This window comes from Natator depressus, chromosome 25, assembly GCF_965152275.1.
Source record: "Natator depressus isolate rNatDep1 chromosome 25, rNatDep2.hap1, whole genome shotgun sequence".
NCBI lineage: Eukaryota > Metazoa > Chordata > Testudines > Cheloniidae > Natator > Natator depressus.
The window spans coordinates 13417811-13439479 of NC_134258.1; the positions used below are offsets into that span (position 1 = coordinate 13417811).

Genomic DNA, 21669 nt, shown 5'->3' on the forward strand with positions numbered 1-21669 from the left:
ACACAGAGAGGCTAATCCAGGGCACTGCCTGATGGAACTAGATTGATCATCACGTTAAAACCCAGCCCCAGCACAGAGGCCCAGAGAGCGCTGGCTGGGGGAGTAAGGGGTTTGGGGGCCCTATAATACAGAATGCTCCTGTAACACCATCCCTGCCCCTAGCAGCTCAATTCCTCTCTGGGGTTAGGCATGGACATGTTAGATTTGATTTGGTAAATGTCAGGAAACAGCAATTTACCTGCCCGCGCGCACACCCAACCCAACAAAACAATATTCCCATTGATCATCGCAATTCCCAGGTAAGCAGAACAAGCCCCACGCTGCCTGAGAGCGGCGGACGTAGGATTGTTAACATGTCACTTGGGAAATGACAGTGGAATCTAACTAGCAAAGGCAGAGAAGTATCTGGGCCCAGTGCCAGGAGCTCAGGCAGCAGAAGCAGCCCCTAGCAGGGGATAAGGAGTCTGGGCACGAGTCCGGGTTGTGCTAGTGTGTCCAGTAAAGTCTATTCCAGAAGAAGGCACCACACAGAAGCATAAAACACACTTTTATTGTTGTGATTCTTTGGCTGAGCCCTTTTCTAAGGGGGTCTTTGCAGGCGTGCTGCCCTGGCACTTAGACCTGGAGACACTCAGTCCGACAGCAACAGTAACACTCTGCTTTGGTGACGGGGGAAAAGTTCATTTCCCAGCCCCTTAGGGACCCGGACTGGGGCATCGATGCCCACGCAGGATTCAGCGGCGCGTCTGGTTCTTATTTCTGAACAGAAAAATCTCTTCATAGCACCAAACCTTACTTGAAAATTTCAAGTATCGGGGCTCTGCGCTGGTTTTGCCACGCGTGATAATATCCCATAATGCCCCTGGGTGACCAAAACGCCCCTGCTCTCGGGGATTAAGTGCAAGCGGGTTTAGTGTTAAGGCTCTTTGCATAGAACAGCAGAATCCAGGGCCTCATTTTTTTCAAGAGTGACTAGAGATTTTGGGTGCCACTGTTTCTGGATGCCCTCAAAGGGGGCCATGCCTTCAGAGTTTGCCCAGCACCTGCTTTCTGAAAGTCATGCCCCTCTGAGGTGCCTCACCTTGGACACCCCAGAATCCCTAGTCACACTTGGAAAATGCAGATTCAGGGTCCTATTTGCCTCCACAGTAGGAGGGCGCTTTGGAGCAGCAACATGAATGTGTAATAATAAGATTTAGCGCTTCGTATCTCCCAGGCACCTTGCAACCATGGCTTAACTCCAGGCAAAGTGAATCCGCAAGGTGGCTGCAAAGCAGCTGTTTCTCCGGCCTTTAAAAACCAGTGGGTGCCAGTGTGTTTAATGGAGAGCCGTTGTCATGCTCCTCCTCCCTCAGAGACTAAAATGAGATCTCTCCTTGGAAGTTTTTAGGGGAGTTGGATCAAAGATTTGTGCGGCTGCTGTGCTGAAAAGTCTCCTGCAATATATACTGAAGGGGGGAAGGCAGGTATTCAAAATCCAGGCAGCTCATTCCCACCCCAGCCCATATGGTCGAAGGCCAGCGCCTTCCCCACTCCCCTCCAAACAGAGCACCCCTTCGTAAAAGGAACATCTGCATTCACTTCAGTTAATGGGTTTAGAATCAGGACTTGATCTAAATAAAAAGTCCTCCACCCATCTAGCTTTCTTTTGCTTACACAGAGATAGGATGTCTGTGCCAAGCCTGTTTATAGCACGGATCCTCAGGCTTGCATCATTGGGGAGCAGCTACGCTAGTGGGGCAGAGGCCACACGGTTCCAGGAACGAGGTCTGCCCCAGATCTGCCTCACTTTGCATTGACCCCCTGTGCTAGGTTCTTTTCTGCAACAGCAATTCCCACGTGTACCAGCAATTGCCAAAAGAACAGGATCTTTTAATAGGACAAATAAACCATGCCCCACTTACCAGTTTAGCACATAACCCTGAATCTGGCCAGCCCTGCCCTTGCAAAGAGTGATTTACCCACTACCTGTCCTGGATTTAATAATTGCAGTCTGCTTTTTATTTTGCCATACAGAGATTCTGCCTCTTAGTCCCCTCCCTTCCACTTCAGATGTTGGCAGCCTTCAAGCAATTTAAGAGCTCACTACCGCTCCTCAAAGGCTCAGCAGAATTAGGAGAGGGAAACAGCTGTATGCCTGAAAAAAAGGAAAGGGGGGAGACAGGGTTTCCTATATATAAGGGTCTGCGGTGTAAAGCAGCTGCTAACTTTCCTCGACAGGATCACAGGCGGAGAGGGACTGACTTGAGCTGAGCTGGGAGATGTCAAATATAGAGTGGTGAAATGAATGGGGGAGGTCATCTGTAATATAGGAAATGCCTCCCCTTCGCCTAGTGTCTCCACGCCAGGCCAGGCATCGTGACTAGAGCCAAGGTGAATTCGGGCTGAACAGCAGGGAAGCGTTGTTGCCTGCAGGGGGTCGAGGGAAGCAGGCAGGGCCAAGCACTGGAGCGCCCAGCCCAGGGAGCTCTTCCCCCATGGAAGGCCAGCCTGGATCTGACCTGTGGCCCTTCTAGCCCAGTAGCCCGTGGCCAGCACCTAGGTTCTCCCTAGTTGTTGCGCTAGATGCAGGCGTGACTGGGTGACAGCATGGGGCCTGGGGGGCTGCTGCTCAGAGCAGAATGATCCCTTGGGCCTTGAAAGCGGAGATGATGCAAAGGCCTAACATGACCCCCTTCTTCCTTCCCCTCCCCCTGTCCCCCACCACACACTGGCTCATCCCTGGAGGGTACGGCTTTATCTCCCTTCCCAAACTTGGTTATTTTAACCCGTCTGACACTGGGCAGTTCTGTTATTCCCTAGAGTGGTCTGCCATTGGCTAGGGACCAGGCGCTGGGCTCTCCCCCGGGTCTAGTTCCTAGGGCTCAAAACACTCTTGCCAGAGACAGCTGCTGGCTATTTTACCTGACATCTGTCATTTAGCTTGCGTGCAAAAGGCAGACGGGGAGGGGACGGGGGGGGAGGGGGCAGGAGAGAGAGGCCTGCAGCCCCGGTCGCCCTGGACTGGCTCAGAGGCAACGGGCAGAGCAGCAGAATAGCCCACAGTCATTTCCCACCTCTGTTGTCCGGTACCCCAGGGACGGGAGTTCGAGCCTGTCTTGCCTTCAGAGAAGTTTTTCTAAATAAGGAAAAAATAAAAGTTCAAATCCCCACCGCACGACCCGCCCATTGTTCGATTCCAATCGTCACCTGTCCAGAGCCGTCTGCTGTCGCGCTCTGAAAAGTCATCGGCTCCATCCCTTTGCTGACCCACTCCATGAGTGGGGAGGGGGTTCCGTGTGCAACACCCGGGCGAGGCGCTAGCTAACGTTGCCACGTGGGTGGGGGACCGCACTGTCTGGGACTCCGGCCTGGAAAAGAACCGTGCAGGCCTGAGCCTCTGGCCTCGCAGGAACCGCTCAGTAAAGGGCCCAGCGAGGAAGGGTTTCTGGTGGAACGGGCTGGGGTTCCCGAGCTGCATCTGGGACCGCGAGGGGAGAATTCCCGCTGTCTCCTATTGCCCCGTCCCGTAAGGCCAGTTGAACGTGCTCCCAGACAGCAGCATGTCCCTAATTAGTGTTTCGATGGGTGTCTTCCCCACCAGTCTCATAAAGAAGAGCTGAGAGATGAGTGAAGCCGGCACCGCCCTGAGCGCCGGGAGCCGCAGCAGGAGTCTGCCAAAGCGCTGGGGCTGAGATGGGTACTGGGCACGGACGTACTCCGTCAGGGCCACCTGAGCCTTCTCTTGCAAGCTCTCCACGTGGGCAGGGTCTGAGAGGCCGCAGGCATCTGCAAAAGGCAGGGGGGAGAATTGTTAGCAGGGAACAGAGATTGCACAGCTCTGGATGACCCCACCACACCGTGCTAAGGGCTGTGCAAACGCCGACACACGGGCCCGCTCCACTTCTGAGATGCGAAGGCCGGGCAGGACTATTAGATCCTCTCCTCTGACGGCGTGTGTAACACAGGCCAGCACATGGCTCACAGGTACCCCGTATCCAACCCAGCGCCGCCGCCAACGCTCCTGGGGGACCGGCACCGCCTGGAGAGATGGTCAGCCGTGACTGGAGCAACAGGGCGGTTACCGGCACTCCCAGCTCCATGGCCCAGAAGGCCCCACGATGGCAGTTCAACTGTCCTGCACCTTCTGCGGCCACTCACACCAGAGCAAAACCCTCCTGCTCTGCCAGGTGCAGGAGAGATGAACCGAGCCCGTGGCATGCAGCCCACCCAGCCCAGGGGCCGCCAGAGCAGGACCAGGAACACAAGCACGGCAGGCCACGGTAGCACCACCTACCTACCTACCTTAGGGCTTCCATCGCCCTCGGATCTAAGCACTTCCTGGGAGAGTTGGATTAACCCAGCGAGGTCCCTTAGCAGGCTCTTCCGTTCCCATCCCTCCCTTGGCTACAGAAGGGCCAGAAGGTGTGCCTGGACTGGCAGACAGCATGGCCTAGTGGACAGAGCCCCCGCCTTGGGGTGTAAGGGACCTGGGTGTCGATTTCTGGCTCTGCATTGGACCCGCTCAGTGACCTTGGGCAAGTCACACCCCCTCCCACGTGCCTCAGTTTCCCTATCTATACAATGGAGATAACGATACTGCACTCCGATGGAAAGCCCTCTATAAAGCAAGGGATTAGCACTGTAATCTGCCAGCAGGGACAAAGCTTCCGCAAATGAACACAAGAGGCTGAACCTCCTCCCCCCCGCCCCACACTTCTGGCACAATATTGCCCTTGTGAGCAACACGGTTGCAAAAATGCTCCACGGGAAGCCTTAGCGTGAGGGTGTAGATTGGTTTCAGTGTAAACCCAGGGTAAACCCGCTGCTCCCACTGCAGGCTGCATGGGCACAGGAGCCCTGAGATGCCACAAACACAATCATGTAGCAGGGCAGAGCCTGCCAACCCTGCATCAGCAGCTTTCGTTTCTTCCCTGCAGCCAGTCTCCAAGTAGGAGCAATTCACCCTGCCAGCTGACGCAGAAACACAGCCGGGCTTCTATTTTATTAACCATCCAGCGGCTCGTGGCAGGGGTATCTGCCTGCCCAGATATTTTAAAAACACGGCAGCACTGCCATGTTAAACGGAGGTGGAAAGGCATCAAGCCATGGCCTGCCAGTGCCCGTCTGTCACATGGCGATGGCCATCCAGTCAGGACAAGTCCTAGAACATCCTTTTCTCCTCCCCCACACCCCCCACCTTGCATCTTTGGCTACCTTGACCTTCCTGTCACCTTTCCCAATCAAATCAAATTGCTGGCTTTCTGTAGCTATCCACGCAACGCTGCATTAGACGCCTGGCGCGCGCATGGCCCACTATTGCAAGCCAAACATTTTGCTGTCTGGCCCCTACGCAAATGGACTCTTATCAAAACCAAACCCAACCCTGCGGGTGCTTAATCCAACCACAAGGGGATGGCACGAATGGGTTTTTAATACAAATGCTACAAGCCAGAAAACCCAGCCCGGAGTATTTGATTTGTGAGATGACGGAAAATTGCTTCATCTCGTTAGCTGGCAGTGGGCAGGAGAGCAAGCCGATTGGCTGACGAGCTCCAATTGGTGATTAAATTAGAACCCCACGCTGGCACATCCTTTAGAGGACCCAGCCGGTCTTTTTTTTTTTCTCCTCTCTCTCTCTTTAGGAAGGAGGAAGAGCCCGCAAGCCAGGCAGTGTTAGATAGCCAGGTTTCTCTGCTAGCCCCCCTCGGGAGCTAGAGACCCATGGGATTGTGCCTTGTTAGTACTGCAGTGCATACATAGGCCAACCGGATTGCTAGCTTGGCTGGTGGCTGGAATGGCTCTTAAAGGGACATACATTTTGTGTTGAGCAGTATTAACAGATACAAGTTTTTCCATTCTTAGGGCAAAGGCTCTTTAATTTATCTTATAAAAGTTAACCAGTTCCGATTGATGGATCCGGAGCTTTAACACTACGTGCATCCCATGGAGCATCTCCCCCTGCGGGAAAGTTACCTTGCTCACAGGATGTGCCTGGGAGTCGCTACCTTTGGGCTGGAGCCTATGGGAATTAGGCACCCAAATCCCACTGAAACACAAGAGTTAGGTCCTTTTGAAAGTTTTACCCCTAAATCCTGTCAAAACCCAACATGACTGAGGTTCCTAAGTGACTTAGTCGCTTTTTAGAAAATTTTACCCTGGGTGTTTGAAGCCCTTAGGTTACTTCGTAAATCCCAGGCTTCAGCGCTGTCTATTCGGTACCAGGAGATAACATCAGCAGGAAAGGCAGCAGTGCCAGGTGCACGTCATGTGACACACCGGCGCACGGACACAATCTTTAGTTGTGTCTAGTAAGCATTCATTGCAAAGGCTGCGCTCTGAAACCACCCGTTCACAAACACGCACACACACACACACACACACACAAGACCGCTCCTGGGGCCACCCACAACCACCAACAGCTGAGCACCCAAAGGCCTGGGCTGGGATTTCTCCAAAGGAGTCAGGCAACCAAATCCTACTGAGTGTTGGAGGAAGCAGGACAGATCCTTTGGCGAATGCCAGCTGTGCCAGCCACCAGGGCATTCCCATGTCGTGTACAGCCAGGGGGAAGAAATGGGCCGGGCAGCATGTCCTGAAGGTCAGTAAATTAGGGTCACTTTGCACCAAGGTGTGGGGAGAGCTGCAACACCCAGCAGAACTCCCAAGAACCTACCCGCCCGCTTGCCTCCCCCATGTGTTAATTTGGCTCGACGGACATTATTTCTATGGCGCACACCCTGTCCCCTCACCATCTTTAGCATCTTTATCCTCAACGCCCCCAGGCAGTGCTACTATCCCCATTGTACAGAACCAAGGGACGAAGCCTGGCTAGCCCTAAGTGATTTGCCCATGGTCACGCAGGAAGGTCAGTGGCAGAGGAGGGAACGGAAGCCAGGTCTCGAGCACCCGAAACACTGGATCATCCTTGTTCTCTAGATATCTATTAATTACAACTCCGTGGCTTTGCTCTAAGGTCGTACAGTGCAAAGACTTCCTGGGGGGCCTGGGGCAAGTCACTTTGGGCCAGTGTTTTAAAGGTATTGATGAACTTGGGTGCCTAGCTGCTTTTGAAAATTTCGCTAGCGGCCACTTGCACCCTTAGGTGCCTAAATACCTTTAAAAACCTGCTTCTTCATCTCTCCCTGCCTCAGTTTCCCACCTGTAAAATGGGGATACTGATCCTTCCTTTGTCTATTTAGCCTGTAGCCTTTTGGGGGCAGGGCCTGGCTCTTACAGGGCCTGTGTCTGTGCAGCAGCCAGCCCTGAGCTCAGCTGGGGCCCGGGGCCAGGACCCGGTCATGACGATTAGCATGCAGCAGCCACTCACCTGGCGTGAAGAGGGCGATGGCCTTCAGGCAGCTGTATTCAGCAGAATCCACTTGCAGCCGGTTCAGTTTTTCCACCTGATCCTGAAATATCCGGATCTGGTCCATGAAGGACACCACGCGCTCCGCGGACATGGGGGAGGCGTGGAAGCCGGCCGCGGCCAGCAGGGGGGCCATGTGCAGCGGCAGTGCCGACTGCGCGGCATTGAGGACGAACAGCTCGCTCCAGCTCAGCCGCAGCAAGGCCACCTGGTCGGAGACCGGCAGTTCCAGGAAGAAAGGGATGTTCCGGGCCCACTCCACCGTGCTGAACAGCAGCCTGGCCGCCAGCTCGCAGATGTTGTCGATGCCCATCACGCTGCCCTGCTGGGCGTACTGCGAGCCGTAGCGGGCGGTCGGGTAGGGCTCCGCCCGGAGCAGCTGGGAGATGAGTTCAGAGACCGGCTGCCCGTTGTAATACTCCCCACTGGGCATGGCGCTCGGGCTGGTGCTGGAGTGAGTGGGCGGGATCCTGCCTCTCTGGACAGCTGGAAAGGGAGCGAGAGGAGAGATTAGATCCCACGAGGCAGCAACGTCCCATGCGGTGGCTACCACCGCGACGCAGCAGCTGGGTCTACGCTGGGGCCGACGTCCCCGTCACAGAGGCCGCAAGTGGCTACCAAACGAGACGGTTGCTGTTATAAGCATTATGGTAGCGTCTAGAGGCCCCAGCAGAGATCAGGGCCTGGCAGGCTTGGAGCGGCATGGACTTGTATCCAATCCAGGACGGGCCCTGCCTCAGAGTCCGAGCAGGCAACGGGTGGGAAGGGAAACTGAGGCATAGAGCAGGGCAGTGTCTTGCCCGCGGTCACCCAGCGGTTAAGTGGCAGAGCCGGACTCCCAGAGCAATGCTCTGTCCGCTGGGCCTCATTAGAATCAATTTGGACAGAACTGTAAACGCCTTGGGTAAGGACCGGGTTGCCAGCAGAGTGGGCGCCTCAAACCTTCAGCTCCACAGCCCAGGCCTCAGAGCTCAAAGGGTCACTCCATTAACTGGTATCAGTAGCAGGTTGTTATCCAGCCCTTGGAGAGGTACATGACGCATACCTGGCCAGTTACACACACTAGAAATATTTATCTGAAAATAAGATAAACCTCCTTAGCACCTTGGTGATATCACCCCTCCCACACTGCCTAATTACTCCTAATTAGCTGTAAACTAATGCCTAACCCCAGAGATAAGCAACTGAGCTAAGGCCTATAGCCAAGGGCATTGAATGGCTCTGGCTGACAGATGCAGGGCCCCAAGTCTCTTCTAGAGCATTTAAAGCTTTGGTGATAGTTCTGGTTTTAGCACAAGTGCTAGACCAAAAGCAAGGAGCACTGCTGGGGTTAAGGGCGAGGAGCCCCCAGAGACGAGCAAGGAGATCAGCACCACCTGGGGGCTTGCAAGAGGGTTAAAGGAAACCCAGGATCAATCTGCAGATAATCTTGGCCTCTGGGACAGCTGATTTCATCTCCAGTAGCAGGCGGGATTCCACACTGCACTAAGCCCAGGTTTCTAATCTCCAAGCAGTCACGTGAAGCTTCTAATTCTTTCCCCTCCCCGTTTTGCTCTATAGTGAGATGACGGCTAGCCAAGGTCATTTCTCTGCAATGGAAACATACATCTTCAGTGAACTTGTTAACCCTGGAGGTGCTCCTCTTCCTAACTGCATGCTAAGAAAGCTATTTTTCAGCTCCCGTTAGCATCCACTGTTTGCTTGGCCCCCAGTAATTAATTTATGGGCTGTTCTTGCAGCAGTTAAATTAGAGCTCTAAATCATCGTAAGTGACAACAATGCTGTCCCCACTCGCCTGGAAGGAGGAAATTATGTCCTGCTCCTAATATCTCTTTCCTGTGCTATTTACATTTCTACCACCACCCGTGGAGCAGCAAATACGCTCTGGCTAGCCGAACCACAGAGGGATCCCACCGCCCTCAATCTTTGCCCACAGCAAGGTGGAATCTGCCCAGAACAATGGTTGTGATTTTCAAGCTTGAGTACTTAAAAGTTAGGGGCCTAAATCCATACTTAGGCAGCTTAAATACTACTGCCTAGTACTTTACATCAGTAGAGCTCAAAGTGCGTCACATGGAGAAACTGAGGCACGGGGAAGGGAAAGGACTTGCCCAAGGTCACCCAGCAGACCAGTGGCAGAGTCAGGAAGCGAGAACCTAGATCTCCTGAGTCCCAGTCCAGTGCGCACTGAGCGAATACCACTGGGCTCAGCGGAGCACTGCCACAAACCAGGATGCTTATCTAAACATCCAACTTTACACAGCTAAGTGGCAAGTGCTGGACCCTTTCTAGTGGGAATGGCCTGGGGAGTCTTGTCATGAGCATCAAGAATGGACTTCGGTCCCACAAAAGTTGCTGAAACTCCCCCACCCCCAACTTCCAGCCCAGGGAGATCCAAGCATTTGAAGCTTGCAAGACAGGCCAGCATGGGCACTTCACTCACCCGTCCAGTTGTTGGGTCAGATCCCCGGAGGGGCCACACCCATTTACACCGGCAGAGGATCTGTCCTGTGGCCCCGATTCACTTAAGCAGGGTAAATGACTCAAGCATGTGCGTGAGTGTTTTGCTAACTCGGGGCCTAAATCTGTTACCTGGAGCACAGCCTGAAATCCACTGTCGCTGCACACGGGGGCCTGGCACACTGCTGCTCTCGCACTGTTAACAGATATCACGCACGTGACTTTACTGGCAAGCACGGAGCCTTAAGTCATGACAGACAACACGCGCCTTGTCTCCAAGCCTTTTGCCTACGCTGACAACCCGCAGACATGGGGCGGGAAGGGATGCCGTGGAAAAGGAAAGCGAGCGCAAGCAGTTGCATTAGGCAGGAGGTGTGAATTTCATGAGGGCCTGGCACCTCTGAAAATCAGATGTAATGGGCTCCCTCCGGATTTATGCCAGCTGGGAATCTGGCCAGCAGAGGCACCCAACCTTACTGAATGCCAGCGGAAACATGGCTCTGAGCATCGAAGAGCTTCAGTAGAGGAGCGAAGAATTTCTTGTTCCTCTCGTTCTAGTCCCAGCAGCCCCTGGCCTGCTGGGAGACCTTGGGGATGTCACTGCCCCGCTCTGTGCCTCGGTTTCCCCATTTCACAGAGGGGGTGAATGATCCTGACCTTCCATGTAAAGCACTTTGAGGTCCAGAGATGAAAAGCGCTAGAGAAGAAGTAGAGACTATTAAATACAAATACCGCCTGACATCAAGCAAAGAGCGAGTGGTGAATTTAAAATTCACATCTCCTTTGTCTGCTAAACTCTGTTCATGCTGTTACCCGTCCTTCCCCCACCCTGCCTCTCATCACATCCTCTCTGACACCTCGTGCCCCAGCCTTGCACCTTGTGGTCTGACACCAAGACAAATTGGGTGTGAAATGCCACCGAGGAACATCCATAGTGTTTAACTAGCATTTCGCTTTTCGCTGGCGTCAATGGCACAAGGAGCAGGGTGGCTGGGGAATCTGGGATAGGGCCTGTGGTCTTCGTTGGTTTGTACGGCACCTCCCACAATAGAGCTTTGATCCCTGATGGGGGTTCGCACTTGCTACTCTAAGTAGGTCTCTAGTGTCCTAGGTTCCCCTTGTGCAACTCACTCTGCCAGCACCTCCGCTCAAAACCCGTGTCAGCTCGTCCCAGCATGACTCTGTTTCTGGTCACTCCCTTCCCAAGCAACCCCCAAGGCCCCAGTGAAACCTTGCAGCTAGCCATCCTGCCCAGCCAGCTCTGCTCTCAGACCTCATGGAGCAACAATGGCAGAGCCCCTCTGAAAAATCAGGCCACCAGGGTCTCAAGTCGAGCACCCTGAACGAGTGGCCACTTCTGAAAACTCTGGCCTGAACTTTTTTGTTCAAATGAAGATTGCAAACCTAGGAATGGCCAGACTGGATCAGACCCATGGTCCATTTCGTCCAGTAGCTTCCGACAATGGCCAAAACAAGCTGCTTCAAAGGAAGGCACAAGAACCCCTGCAGTGGACAGTTATGGGATAATCTGGGGAAATTCCTTCCTACCTCCATTGGTGTATGCCCTGAAGCATGAGGATTTATAGCCACTCCAAAGCTCTTGGTTATTTTTAAGGCTTCCTATAACACCTTTGGATATTCTCATTCTCCACAGAATGTTCTGTCTCAGCTAAAAACCACGCGGCTCCATTCTGAGCTTCAGCGCTATCTTATGGCAATGAGTGCCACCAGCCAATGGCGTGTTGTGGGAAAAGGTTTGCTAAGCTTGCCACTGACTGGCTCCTTGACTGCGCATGAAGACACGGCAGAGGAGTTCCTGATCGAAGCGGGGCCCCTGGGTTAAGGGGAGGAGAGAGGGTGCTGAGCCACGAGGATTCCTCTGCTTTCCAGTTCTGGAAAGATGGGAAACGGACTCAAGAAATGCTTTAAAATGTTCTGGGTTCTACTCTCAATGCAACACAATGCCCAAGATAAAGAGAACAGCCGCCAACGCCATCTGCTGTGCCATACACGCACACACACACACACACACACACACACCCCCGATACATTGCCACAGAAATTTGCATAACTGAGTCAATATTGGAACTGCAAAGGATTATTCTAAGTTTGTCTTGGTTTCCATCTGCGACCTTTAAAGCTGCTAGGTCAGGTGGTCTGGTACAAGGCTCCAGGTGAGTCACCGAATCTAGCCAAGGCTTTGGCTTTCCAAACAAACACCACCTGTCAGACTGGTACGCGATCCGCCCAAGGGCAGACTGAAATAGCAGAAATGGCTTTGTATTCTGCCCGGAGACGGGGATTTCACTGTGACAATAATGGCTGCTCCCAGATACCACAATCAGCACAGGGATTTCCTGGCTGGTTCGCTCCACAAGACCTTGTGGTAAGGGCCTGATCCTCGACTGTGTTTCCTTGGTGCGATTCCGCTGACTTCAAAGGCGTCTTGCTGGCATCAAACCAGCAGAAAGGTATTCGCTCAGTCTCTCCAACTGCAGTCCCTGGCATGTAACCAAAGATACATGGGGGCAAAATCCTCAACTGGTATAAATTGTAGAGGGTGGAATGTAACTTACTAAAAGAAGCAACCGGGAGTTCCTGACTCCCCTAACCCATCCACCCCCAGGGCTGGTTTTAACCCAGATTAAAAATCTAACCCTATTTCCCAGAGGCCCCAGTTCAAAGCACAAAGCAGGAGGCATTCCACTGCACCCATGCGAAGCTGGGGCGAGAGAGAGGAGATCAGGCCTGGAGTTTCTAATCCTCCCTAGAACATGTCCAGTCACATCTTGGGGAAGCGCATGCCTTGGGATTTACAGGCCATTTGGCTGGGCCTCAGCTTCGGGATCTGATCCAACAACAATCTCCTCTACTGAAGCATTTACTCACCTGGTTTTCTAGGCAGCTGGTGAGCAGCGTTTACTAGTTCTAAAAGCCAAACAAAAGGAAAATCTACAGCCACTCTGTCCGAGGCAGGACGTGGTGCATTTTGGGGGGATTGTTCCCTCACCCCCTTCTCAAGAGGCACTGGTTCGGATTGTGACCCCGTCAGAGCTCTGGAGGCACAGCTCCTGGGGGGGGCTAAGGGTGGGAATTTATACCACCTTTGCACCTCCTAGGTTGTGGGGATGCTGGGATCCTTTTGAAAACTCGCTCAAACTAGAGCAGCCCCGGGCACTGCTCTAACGGTTGCCCTGGCTCCAATGGTCCCGGCCTAGAGGCCAGAATAGCTGGATTGCAGAGTGCCTGCTCCTTCCTGGAACATGCCCATAGGCTGGGAGCTGCTGTGGGAAGTCAGACAGGGCCATTACGCTGGTCCTATCCCAGCAGGCAATCCCCTTCGTGGCAGGGGTAGCCCCAGTCGGGGAGGTGTGGCTGATTCCTAGCCCCTTCCTGACACTGGAGGAGTTTAGTTTAGTTGCTGGGAGCAGCCAGTGTTTAAAAATACTGGGGGAGGTTTTCAAAGGCAGAGACAAGCGTTAGGCACTCAAATCCCACGGATGTCCACTGGGAGTTGGGCACCTAGTTGCCCTCTGCGCTTTGAAAACAACCCATTCAGGAGGCATGTAACTGACCGCCCATGGTGCTGGTCCATGCAGAAGATGGCTGGAATTTTCAAAGGGCCCTATTGACTGTCCGGTCTCCCCTGGAACTTCAGTGGGTTTTGGAAGCCTAAAGCCTTGATAAAATCCCAGCCAATAGTTCCGGCACAGTCACGTCTCCATGCTGGTTAACTACCAGCCTGCCTCCTTGTTTCCAAGCAACAGCAGTTCAAGAACTGGCATTCCAGCTGGTCCGGAGCAGCGCTCTCACTCGTGCCCCTAGGGCCTGGCTTTCCAGAGAGCTCGGTTTCCACTAGGCATCAACCCAAGCGGCTGGGTTTTCAAGAATGCTCACTGGCTGCGGAGGTCTCTTGGAAATCTGGCCAGCAGCGTCAAAATGGGAGCCGCTGGGGGCTGAGACCTCTTGCAAATCTGGGCCTCATTACAATGCCTAAATGGGAGCAGAGCTCTTCTGAAAAGCCGGCCCCAAGAGTCCAAACGTGCGTGAATCCTGTAGCACCAATGCACATTGGGAAGGACAGACCTAGATATACTCTGCCCGGATTCTCACAGTGCCTTTTCATTGGCCACAGCTTATCGGCGTAAGATAGAGCAGCTCAGAGGTTGCTCTAAGTTGCATCCCCTTGCTCTGGTCTCCAGGGTTACAGCCACCCTGCAGCTGGGAGCGAGCCAGGTCAACAAGCTGAGCAGCCCAGCTCCGGCCCCAGGGCTAATAGGCAGGCTTGTACTCTAGCAGCCACCCATGCGGCAACGTCCAGGCTGCTATTTCGCGTGCAGCCAGCATGTCTATCTACCCCCTGGGGACATATGCCAGCTGGGAATCAGCGTGGCACCGCTCCATCCCACGCCCCCTGCGGCCCTGTTTGTGTGGGAGGCAGTCGACACAGGAGCCAGCTACACCTCTCACACGCACTGGGATCTCCTCTATGCCTGGGGAATGCTCGGCTGGCTAGCGAGTGCCAGATTCCACCATTCGCGGAAGGGGTTTTTTTTTTTGCAAAATGGTGGGCCAAGTTACCTTCTTTCCTCATGCCCACACGAAAGCACTTCTTCAGGCGGCAGTACTGGCACTGGTTGCGGTGGTGCTGGTCAATCTGACAGTCTCGGTTTGACCTGTGTGCAAATCAGACAACAACACGCCATTGCAAGGGGGTAGGAAAGTGCCGACCCGAGAGGAGAAGTGTGTTTTCTGAGTTAAGTACTGGGGAGGTGAGAAGGAGGAGAGGACACGAGATGAGGGTTCAACTCACAGACTCCTTTGTGGGACCTCGGGCAGGTCACGTTATCCCTCTGTGCCTCAGTTTCCCTGTCCAATGGAGATAAGAGTGCCCTGCCACACCGGGGAGGGGCCTGGGAGGCTAAATACATTAGAGATTTGGAAAGGCCCAGATACTCCAGGAATGGGAGCCTGAGGAGTACTTTAGAGAGACAGACTGGGCAGAGCGTTGCATTGTATTAGTGCTGGGCCTAGAGGCCTCAACAGAACCCGGGACTCCCTTGCGCCAGGCACTGCACACTTCACCTTGCTGTCCGTGACCCTGCTTCGCCAAACAGCTCTCCTGGGGAACAAGAGCTGCCCCCAGTTGCTGCAACCCCTGGATGAAAGTCACCCCCAGGCAGAGGCCCAGCACTTGGCCTAGACCCCCTGAAGCAAAGTATTTTTATTCAGGATGGTGCTGCCCAGCACGGGGCTATGCATAAGCACTCAAGTGCTTTCCCAGAATCAGGGCCCGAGGGCTAGTCTGTGGGCTGGCCCATCTGCACAGGGTGAACTGTGCCCAGGATCCACTGCTGAGGAAAGGGTCTAGCCCTCACCCTGCAAGAGCTGCTCTCCCACACTGCTCTGCCTTCCCAGCACTAAGGAGGGGGCAGCGGTGTTTAAACTGAAAACAGCTGAGCCAGCCTTCCTTTTGTTCCCAGCCCCTTTCACCAGGAGCTTGAAGAATTCCAACTATTTCCTATGAGAACATTTCAGCCCTTTCCAGGCAGCCGAGGGGAAGGGGTCACTTCTCTTCCCAGTGCACACAACTCATTTACCTGCCCTCCTAAGTAAACAGCAGCAGGGCGCGAATAATCCCAGCCCCATTAAAGCCTGTTGATTGCTTTCCCAGGTACTAAGCACTTACAGATTTACGTCCATGGGTCTCACGTTCAGCTCTGCCTAAGGCCTTGTCGACATGGGCCATTTGCCTGGCTTCGCGGGGGCAAACCTCTAGGGGAGGCAGGGTAAAATCATTATCTGCCCCCGTGCAATTGTGACTCCACTTTGGAGAAGGGGCTAATGCTGAAGGCACAATGCCAGCCCCTCTGAAGTCAGCGGCAAAAGTCTCCGGGCCAGATCCTGAACCGCCGGCGCGCCACCGAAATCAGTGCAGCGCCAGTTCACGATCTGGCCCCCCCACGCCGTCTGCAGCGGGGGCCCACCACCGCAAACACCGCGTCTGCGCCAGCGCTGCTAGACTGAAAAACGGGCACGTCCCACGGAGACCAGGCCTGGGTGACAAAAGCTAAGAGTCAGCAGTTCACCCGCCTGCTGCGGCCCCCCCCGTTTACCCAGCTTGCTGCAGAATCAGCACCCCCAAACCAGCCAGTCTCTGGGGCACGACCAGTGCTTGCCCGTTCCCCCTCTGCTCCTTTGAAATGGACCAAGTGTGGCATTAGACAACACACTGCCCCTCTGCGAGTGTTACGGGTCGTGGGGGTGGCACCCAATATTTGGTAGGCTCTGCAAACGCCTGGTCCCTGCCCCCAAGAGCTTCCAGCGTAAGCAGACGGAGAACGAAATGAAACACACGAGCAACAGGGGACCAGCTTCGGGTCGTTTAGCGGATGGACTGTGCAGACCCAGGGCGATCCTCAGCTGGCGTGACTCCGTCTAGCTTCAAGAGAGCTGTGTGTTTTGCACCAGTTGAGGATCTGGGCCTGAGGGAGCTTTGAGGGGAAGGTCACCTGGGGTGGGGAGATGAATGGTGGAAAGAGTGTCTGGGTAAGGGAGGGGACACGAGGAAGAGTGAAGGATGGGGGGCGGGGGGGGGGGACGGATAACTCAGTGGTTTGAGCATTGGCCTGCTAAACCAGGGTTGTGAGTTCAATCCTTGAGAGGGCCATTTAGGGATGTGGGGCAAAATTTGGGGATTGGTCCTGCTTTGAGCAGGGGGTTGGACTAGATGACCTCCTAAGGTCCCTTCCAACCCTGCCACTCTATGATTCTATGATCTGAGGAGGGATGAGAGAAGGCTCAGTGGAGAACCGTGCAGAGCCAGGAGTAACAATGCTTTCAAGCACTATGGGCCCAATCGTGAGCCTCTTTCTGCAGCTAGGAGCAGGCCCGTGACAGTCACCGCGCTTGAGCGGGGTAAGGGTCTCCCAACCCAGCCCACAGCTTCCAAACCCGCCCAGATGCTTTCCGGCAGCCGTGATCAATTTTACAGACTGTACGGAGAGGTAAGTGACTCGGCAGGGACACTCTGATAGCGAAGGGCGGTTGAGGCAGAGCAGAGGTGGGGAACCAAGCTACCAGCCCTGGTCCTGTCTTCGCAGGCTCTTCTCCTGGCCCAGCACATGTTCAAACAAGGATGAGAGAGAGAAAACGTATCCCCATCCTCACCACTTTGAGCCTTACATTTTGGATCAACGCCAGACAAGATGTGAATAGGAAAAACCAGCAGAGAAGTAAATAGACAGGACCCATAACTAACCGCCCCTGCTGCTCTGATCAGGAGAGATTAAAAACAATGGTAAATACTAATAATTCAGGGGTCCTAAGCCCCATGACAGCTTTCAGTCCTGATTCTGAAAAGCATCTAAGCCTGCTATGAAATTCTATCGACTCCAAGGAGACTTGCACACATTAAGTGTTTTGATGTATAGGGATAAGCAGATTCACATGCATAAAGTTAAGCACACGCTCAAGTGTTATGCCGAACTCCTCCTGGCTTTGATTCAGCAAAATATAGCATCCCGTGTCTCTTGAGCGCTGCAGCCCTTTTCTGTGTGCTCAAACCCCGTTTGCCATCACATTCATGGTATGAGAAGCATGTTCTCATAGTCAGAGATGTGAAGCAATAGATGTTAGGGGTCAAAAAAACAGGGTTTTGTTCTCCAAAGAGCGAAGGCTATCCGGAGAGTCTCTCCAGGATCCAAACCCAGCACACACACGGCAGTCAGCTAGAACAGAAGCTGCATTGCCTCGGTGTCTGGAATCGTGGGCCTTCCTCAGCCAGAGATGTTTATTGCCCAGCTCACTACTGAACGCAATGTGCTGTTTTATTTAAGAGATGTAAATGTCAGGGTGGGAAGGAGGCTTTAACGTACTCCCAAAATCTGATCCTGTGCATTTAGGACGAGTTCCCGCCCCGGTTCTCAAATAATTTTGCACATTGCTACCTTGAGCTTTGTTCCTGCGTAAATAGGACATGGCAGTCGCCCCTTTGGGGCATGATTTTCATAAGGGCTCTGCTCCCATTTAGGCAGTAAAATAAGCAACCAAATTTTCTAAGACGCTCGGCGCACTGGGTGCAGAGGACTTTTGAACAAAAACAGCTGGAAGTGTCACAACAGGAGCAGCTGGGTGCTGAGCCCTTTGGAAAATCTGCCCCCACTGTGGGCGCTGAATGTTTGAGAATTTGCCCCTTCATTTGTCAAGGGAGACGAGGGATAGACATGAGGATGGAATAAAAGCACGCAAATGAAGCAGAGGATTGGTTCGGACTTTAAATTTGCAAGGGGACCACTAGCAAAATAACGCATGATCAAGTGAAAGGCTGGGGGAGGGTGGGGGGGAATGTAAACCATGCACGGTGGCCAGTCAACCTGCAAAGAAATCCCACCCGTTGCCAGCGTGAGTGAAAGCATTTGGTTATACCTTGGAATCCTGACACGAATATCCTAATTTTTACATGACTCCAGAGAAGAGCCACGTACGATTCGACAACTGTTCATACTGGAATTAATTTACCCTGAACCTCACCACTGTGTTTAACACATTTAAAATGTGTTGCTGATCAAACGTTATTCTAGTGGAGAAGCGATAAATCTAAACATCAGATGACATCTTCATCCCAGGGCTCCGTTACAGCGGTTTGGGCTGGAGCGTGAGAAACTGTTTGTGTCACAAATCCTTCTGTAAAGAGGGCCAGAAATTCACTACAGACAAACCGGGCTATGATTAGTGCTTTTGGTCCAATTCCATTCAGACAGCCCAGGCCAAAACCTGAGCTTCATAGAGCGAAACTGAATCCAGGCTTTGAGTTACAGTAAGGGCCAAAAAATATATTTTTTAAAAAGAAAATCACTTTTTATGTTATTTTAAAACTTAAATAGTTCTATTTAAAGCCAAGAGTTCTTAGCAAGTTCTCCTAGACACACTGTAGCTATACAGGAAAATGTGAGAACATAGGAGGTGTGTATGGTGCAAATTATGTAATTAGGACAGGTCATTATTTAGTACAAGAACTAAACTGCATTCAGCTCAGCTTTTAAAGTTCAAATTAGAGCAATTTTGGCTTGATGTCGCTGCGAATCCTTTAAGGAAGCCCACTACAGGACTGCCCGAGGAAAGCATTGCCTATGTCCTCACTTAGGAACTGCGTACTAAGAAACTATGTTTTTATTTCATCCTACATTCCTCTGAGCGCAAAGCGAATACGCTCACCCCTAAATACATGCTCTGACCCAAGAGGCGAAAAAATACATTTACAGACGTGAAGGTCTAGCTGGAACGATGTGCTACTTTTCTCAATACATTTGTACCTAACTACTAAGCAACAACAGACATTTATCTTCTTTCTTTGCAAAAACAAACATTCTTTGCATTTGTCATTTGTCCCCTCTGTAATTCAGAATGCTGGTACTTTCAGTAGGATACATATATCCAGTCTTCAAGTAACAAGAATACTTAGCTCTTGAATCTAGTGCTTTTCACCAGTAGATCTCAAAGCACTTTACGAAGTAGGTAAGCATCATTATCACGATTTGGGGAAACAGGGGCACAGGACGGTGATATAGCAAAGGTTCACTGAATGTGTTGTGCCCACAGGCCCAGAATTCATAGCGGTGGCAACATACAGAAGGTTTTTAGGATATCGCAACCTTTCAAAACGCAAAGTGCAGGGGACAAAAAACATTGCACAAAGTTTAACAGCTGCAGGATTAATTTCATGCACACAAGGGTTCATAAGGTCAGTTTCACATGGCAGTATTTCTGCTGTTAAGAACTGAGGATAAAGAGGAAATCAAGCTCACCCCCAGATAAGAGGAGATACGGAACAGGACATAGGGGAGTTTGAATCTGGGCCAGGCGAACTGAGAGCAGAGTGAAAAGCAGTACTTGTGGCACCTTAGAGACTAACCAATTTAGTCTCTAAGGTGCCACAAGTCCTCCTTTTCTTTTTGCGAATACAGACTAACACGGCTGCTACTCTGAAACCTGAGAGCGGAGTGGGTCAGAAACTGCAAGATAAATACAGCAGCAAAACTTGCTCTTTGATCAGGTTTGAGTCTCATGACTTCCACCATGACCAGGACTGTGAATGATTAGTTCTGTTAACATAGGCACTCAGATACAATACTGAGGAAATCATTTGTGTACCCAGGCTGGTAAGTAGCCAATCTTATGGAATCTACTGGTTTGGCAAGTACCGTTATGCAAAATTTGATTTGCAAGAACGCCTAGGGCTTGTTACAGTACCATACATGCATGTGAACCTAGATCTGCCTTGTGTTTACTTCTCTGCCTTGAAAAATATTTTTCTTCTAAGAGGGGTCAAGGCCACTGACCAGTTACGGCACCCCTATTGATTTTAAGAGTTACTCCTGATCTACACCAGAGCGAGAGGAGAATTGAGGTCCGTAACACATTAGGATTTGTGCTTTTGGTTCCAATTAGTCGCCACATCAAGTTTTTTAAAAGGCTGCTCTCTGCTGAGGCGCTGGGGAACATAATGATTCATAACAACAACGGCTGCACGTTTGCAGAGAACTGTACAGCCATGAATTAATTAGCTGCCACACTGGCTGGAGAGGGGAAACCTAACCACAAGGAAGAGCCTGCAACGGCACCCCGCACCGTGTGTCCTCACCGGCGCTGGTTCAAGGGACCACATGAGAAGCCAGGAACAGGACCCATTTTGCACTGGGGTAAATGGCTGCACAAGGGGCAGGCCTGGGGCAAGAGAGGTTGTTGGAATCTCCCTCATTGCCTAACCTGCTCTTAAAACCCCCCCAAACACCTGTCAGGGACGGGGTCTAGATAGTACTTAGCCCTGTCATGAGGGCAGGGACTGAACTAGATGACCTCTCGAGGTCCCTTCCAGGCCTACGATTCTCTGATTCTAGCAGTCGAATCCAAGCAGGCCCCAGGCAGGCATCCAGGTGAGCCCCTACCTGCAGGTGTAACTCAGGTTCCTCCGGATGCTCCGCTTAAAGAAGCTCTTGCAGCCCTCGCAGGTGAAGACCCCGTAGTGCTTCCCGCTGGACTTGTCCCCGCACACGGTGCAGTCCACCTGGATGCCCGGCTTGTCCTCGTCCCCGTGCTCTTGGTCGCTCACCCCACCTTGGGGCGACACCGAGTCCTCTTCGGAGGTCCTGGGGTAACCCTTGTCCACCCCGTTGGTGTCTCCGTTCGGGTCTCCCCAGCCTCCAGCCACCATGGCCATATCTCCGTGGGGCAGCCGGAGGAAACAGCGATGCCTTCCAATGGGAAAAACAAATCAGCGGGGCAGTGGGGCGGGGGAGGAATAGAGCAAAAACGAGCGAGTTACTGGTTATTTGGCGCAGGGGGGTAACTCCGGCCTGGTCTAGCCGCCCGGCTCCGGGCTGGGACCCTCAACCCGCCCCGTTAGTCCGTGGGGCTGCGCTGGGGCAGGAGGGCTGAAAATTCCAGAGACGCAGGCTGGGCCCGAGCCCCTTTACTCTGCCCCCCAAGCCGAGCTCGGCCAGCCCCACCTGGGGAGCAGCCGGCGCCGGAAAAACAAGTCCAACAAGTTTTGGCCAGCCAGGGGCGGGTGCGCGGGGGCTCGCCAGGCGCAGGTCCGGGCGGCGCGCAGGGCAGCGCGCAGAGGGTGGCTAAGGGCGCATCCCCCCGCCGGCCCCGGGGCACGGGCGAGCCGACGCGCCGCTGCCCCGGCCGGAGTCTTCGCCACAAGCCGAGCGCCCCGCGGAGCCGGGTCCCCGCAGGGCTGGGGCGCGCCCGCCCCCCCGCGATCGGCCCCTACGGGGCCCCCCGCCGCCGGTGCTGCGTCCACATCGCGGGTGGCGCGGCCGGCACCCCCCGCTCCGCCGCCTGCTGCTGCGGGGCTG

The 21669-nt window shown here is 53.3% G+C and overlaps 1 protein-coding gene across 1 annotated transcript; it reads right to left on the reverse strand.

Annotated features, from left to right (window-relative positions):
* Positions 1-539: 539 nt before the first annotated feature.
* On the reverse strand, positions 540-21454 carry NR2F6 (nuclear receptor subfamily 2 group F member 6). The gene is made up of 4 exons (XM_074939747.1): positions 20755-21454; positions 14390-14484; positions 7310-7834; positions 540-3768 (listed from the first exon to the last, which is right to left on the reverse strand). The coding sequence occupies exons 1-4, from the start codon at positions 21024-21026 to the stop codon at positions 3494-3496; spliced, it is 1167 nt and encodes a 388-aa protein (XP_074795848.1). The 5' UTR covers positions 21027-21454; the 3' UTR covers positions 540-3493.
* Positions 21455-21669: the final 215 nt, after the last annotated feature.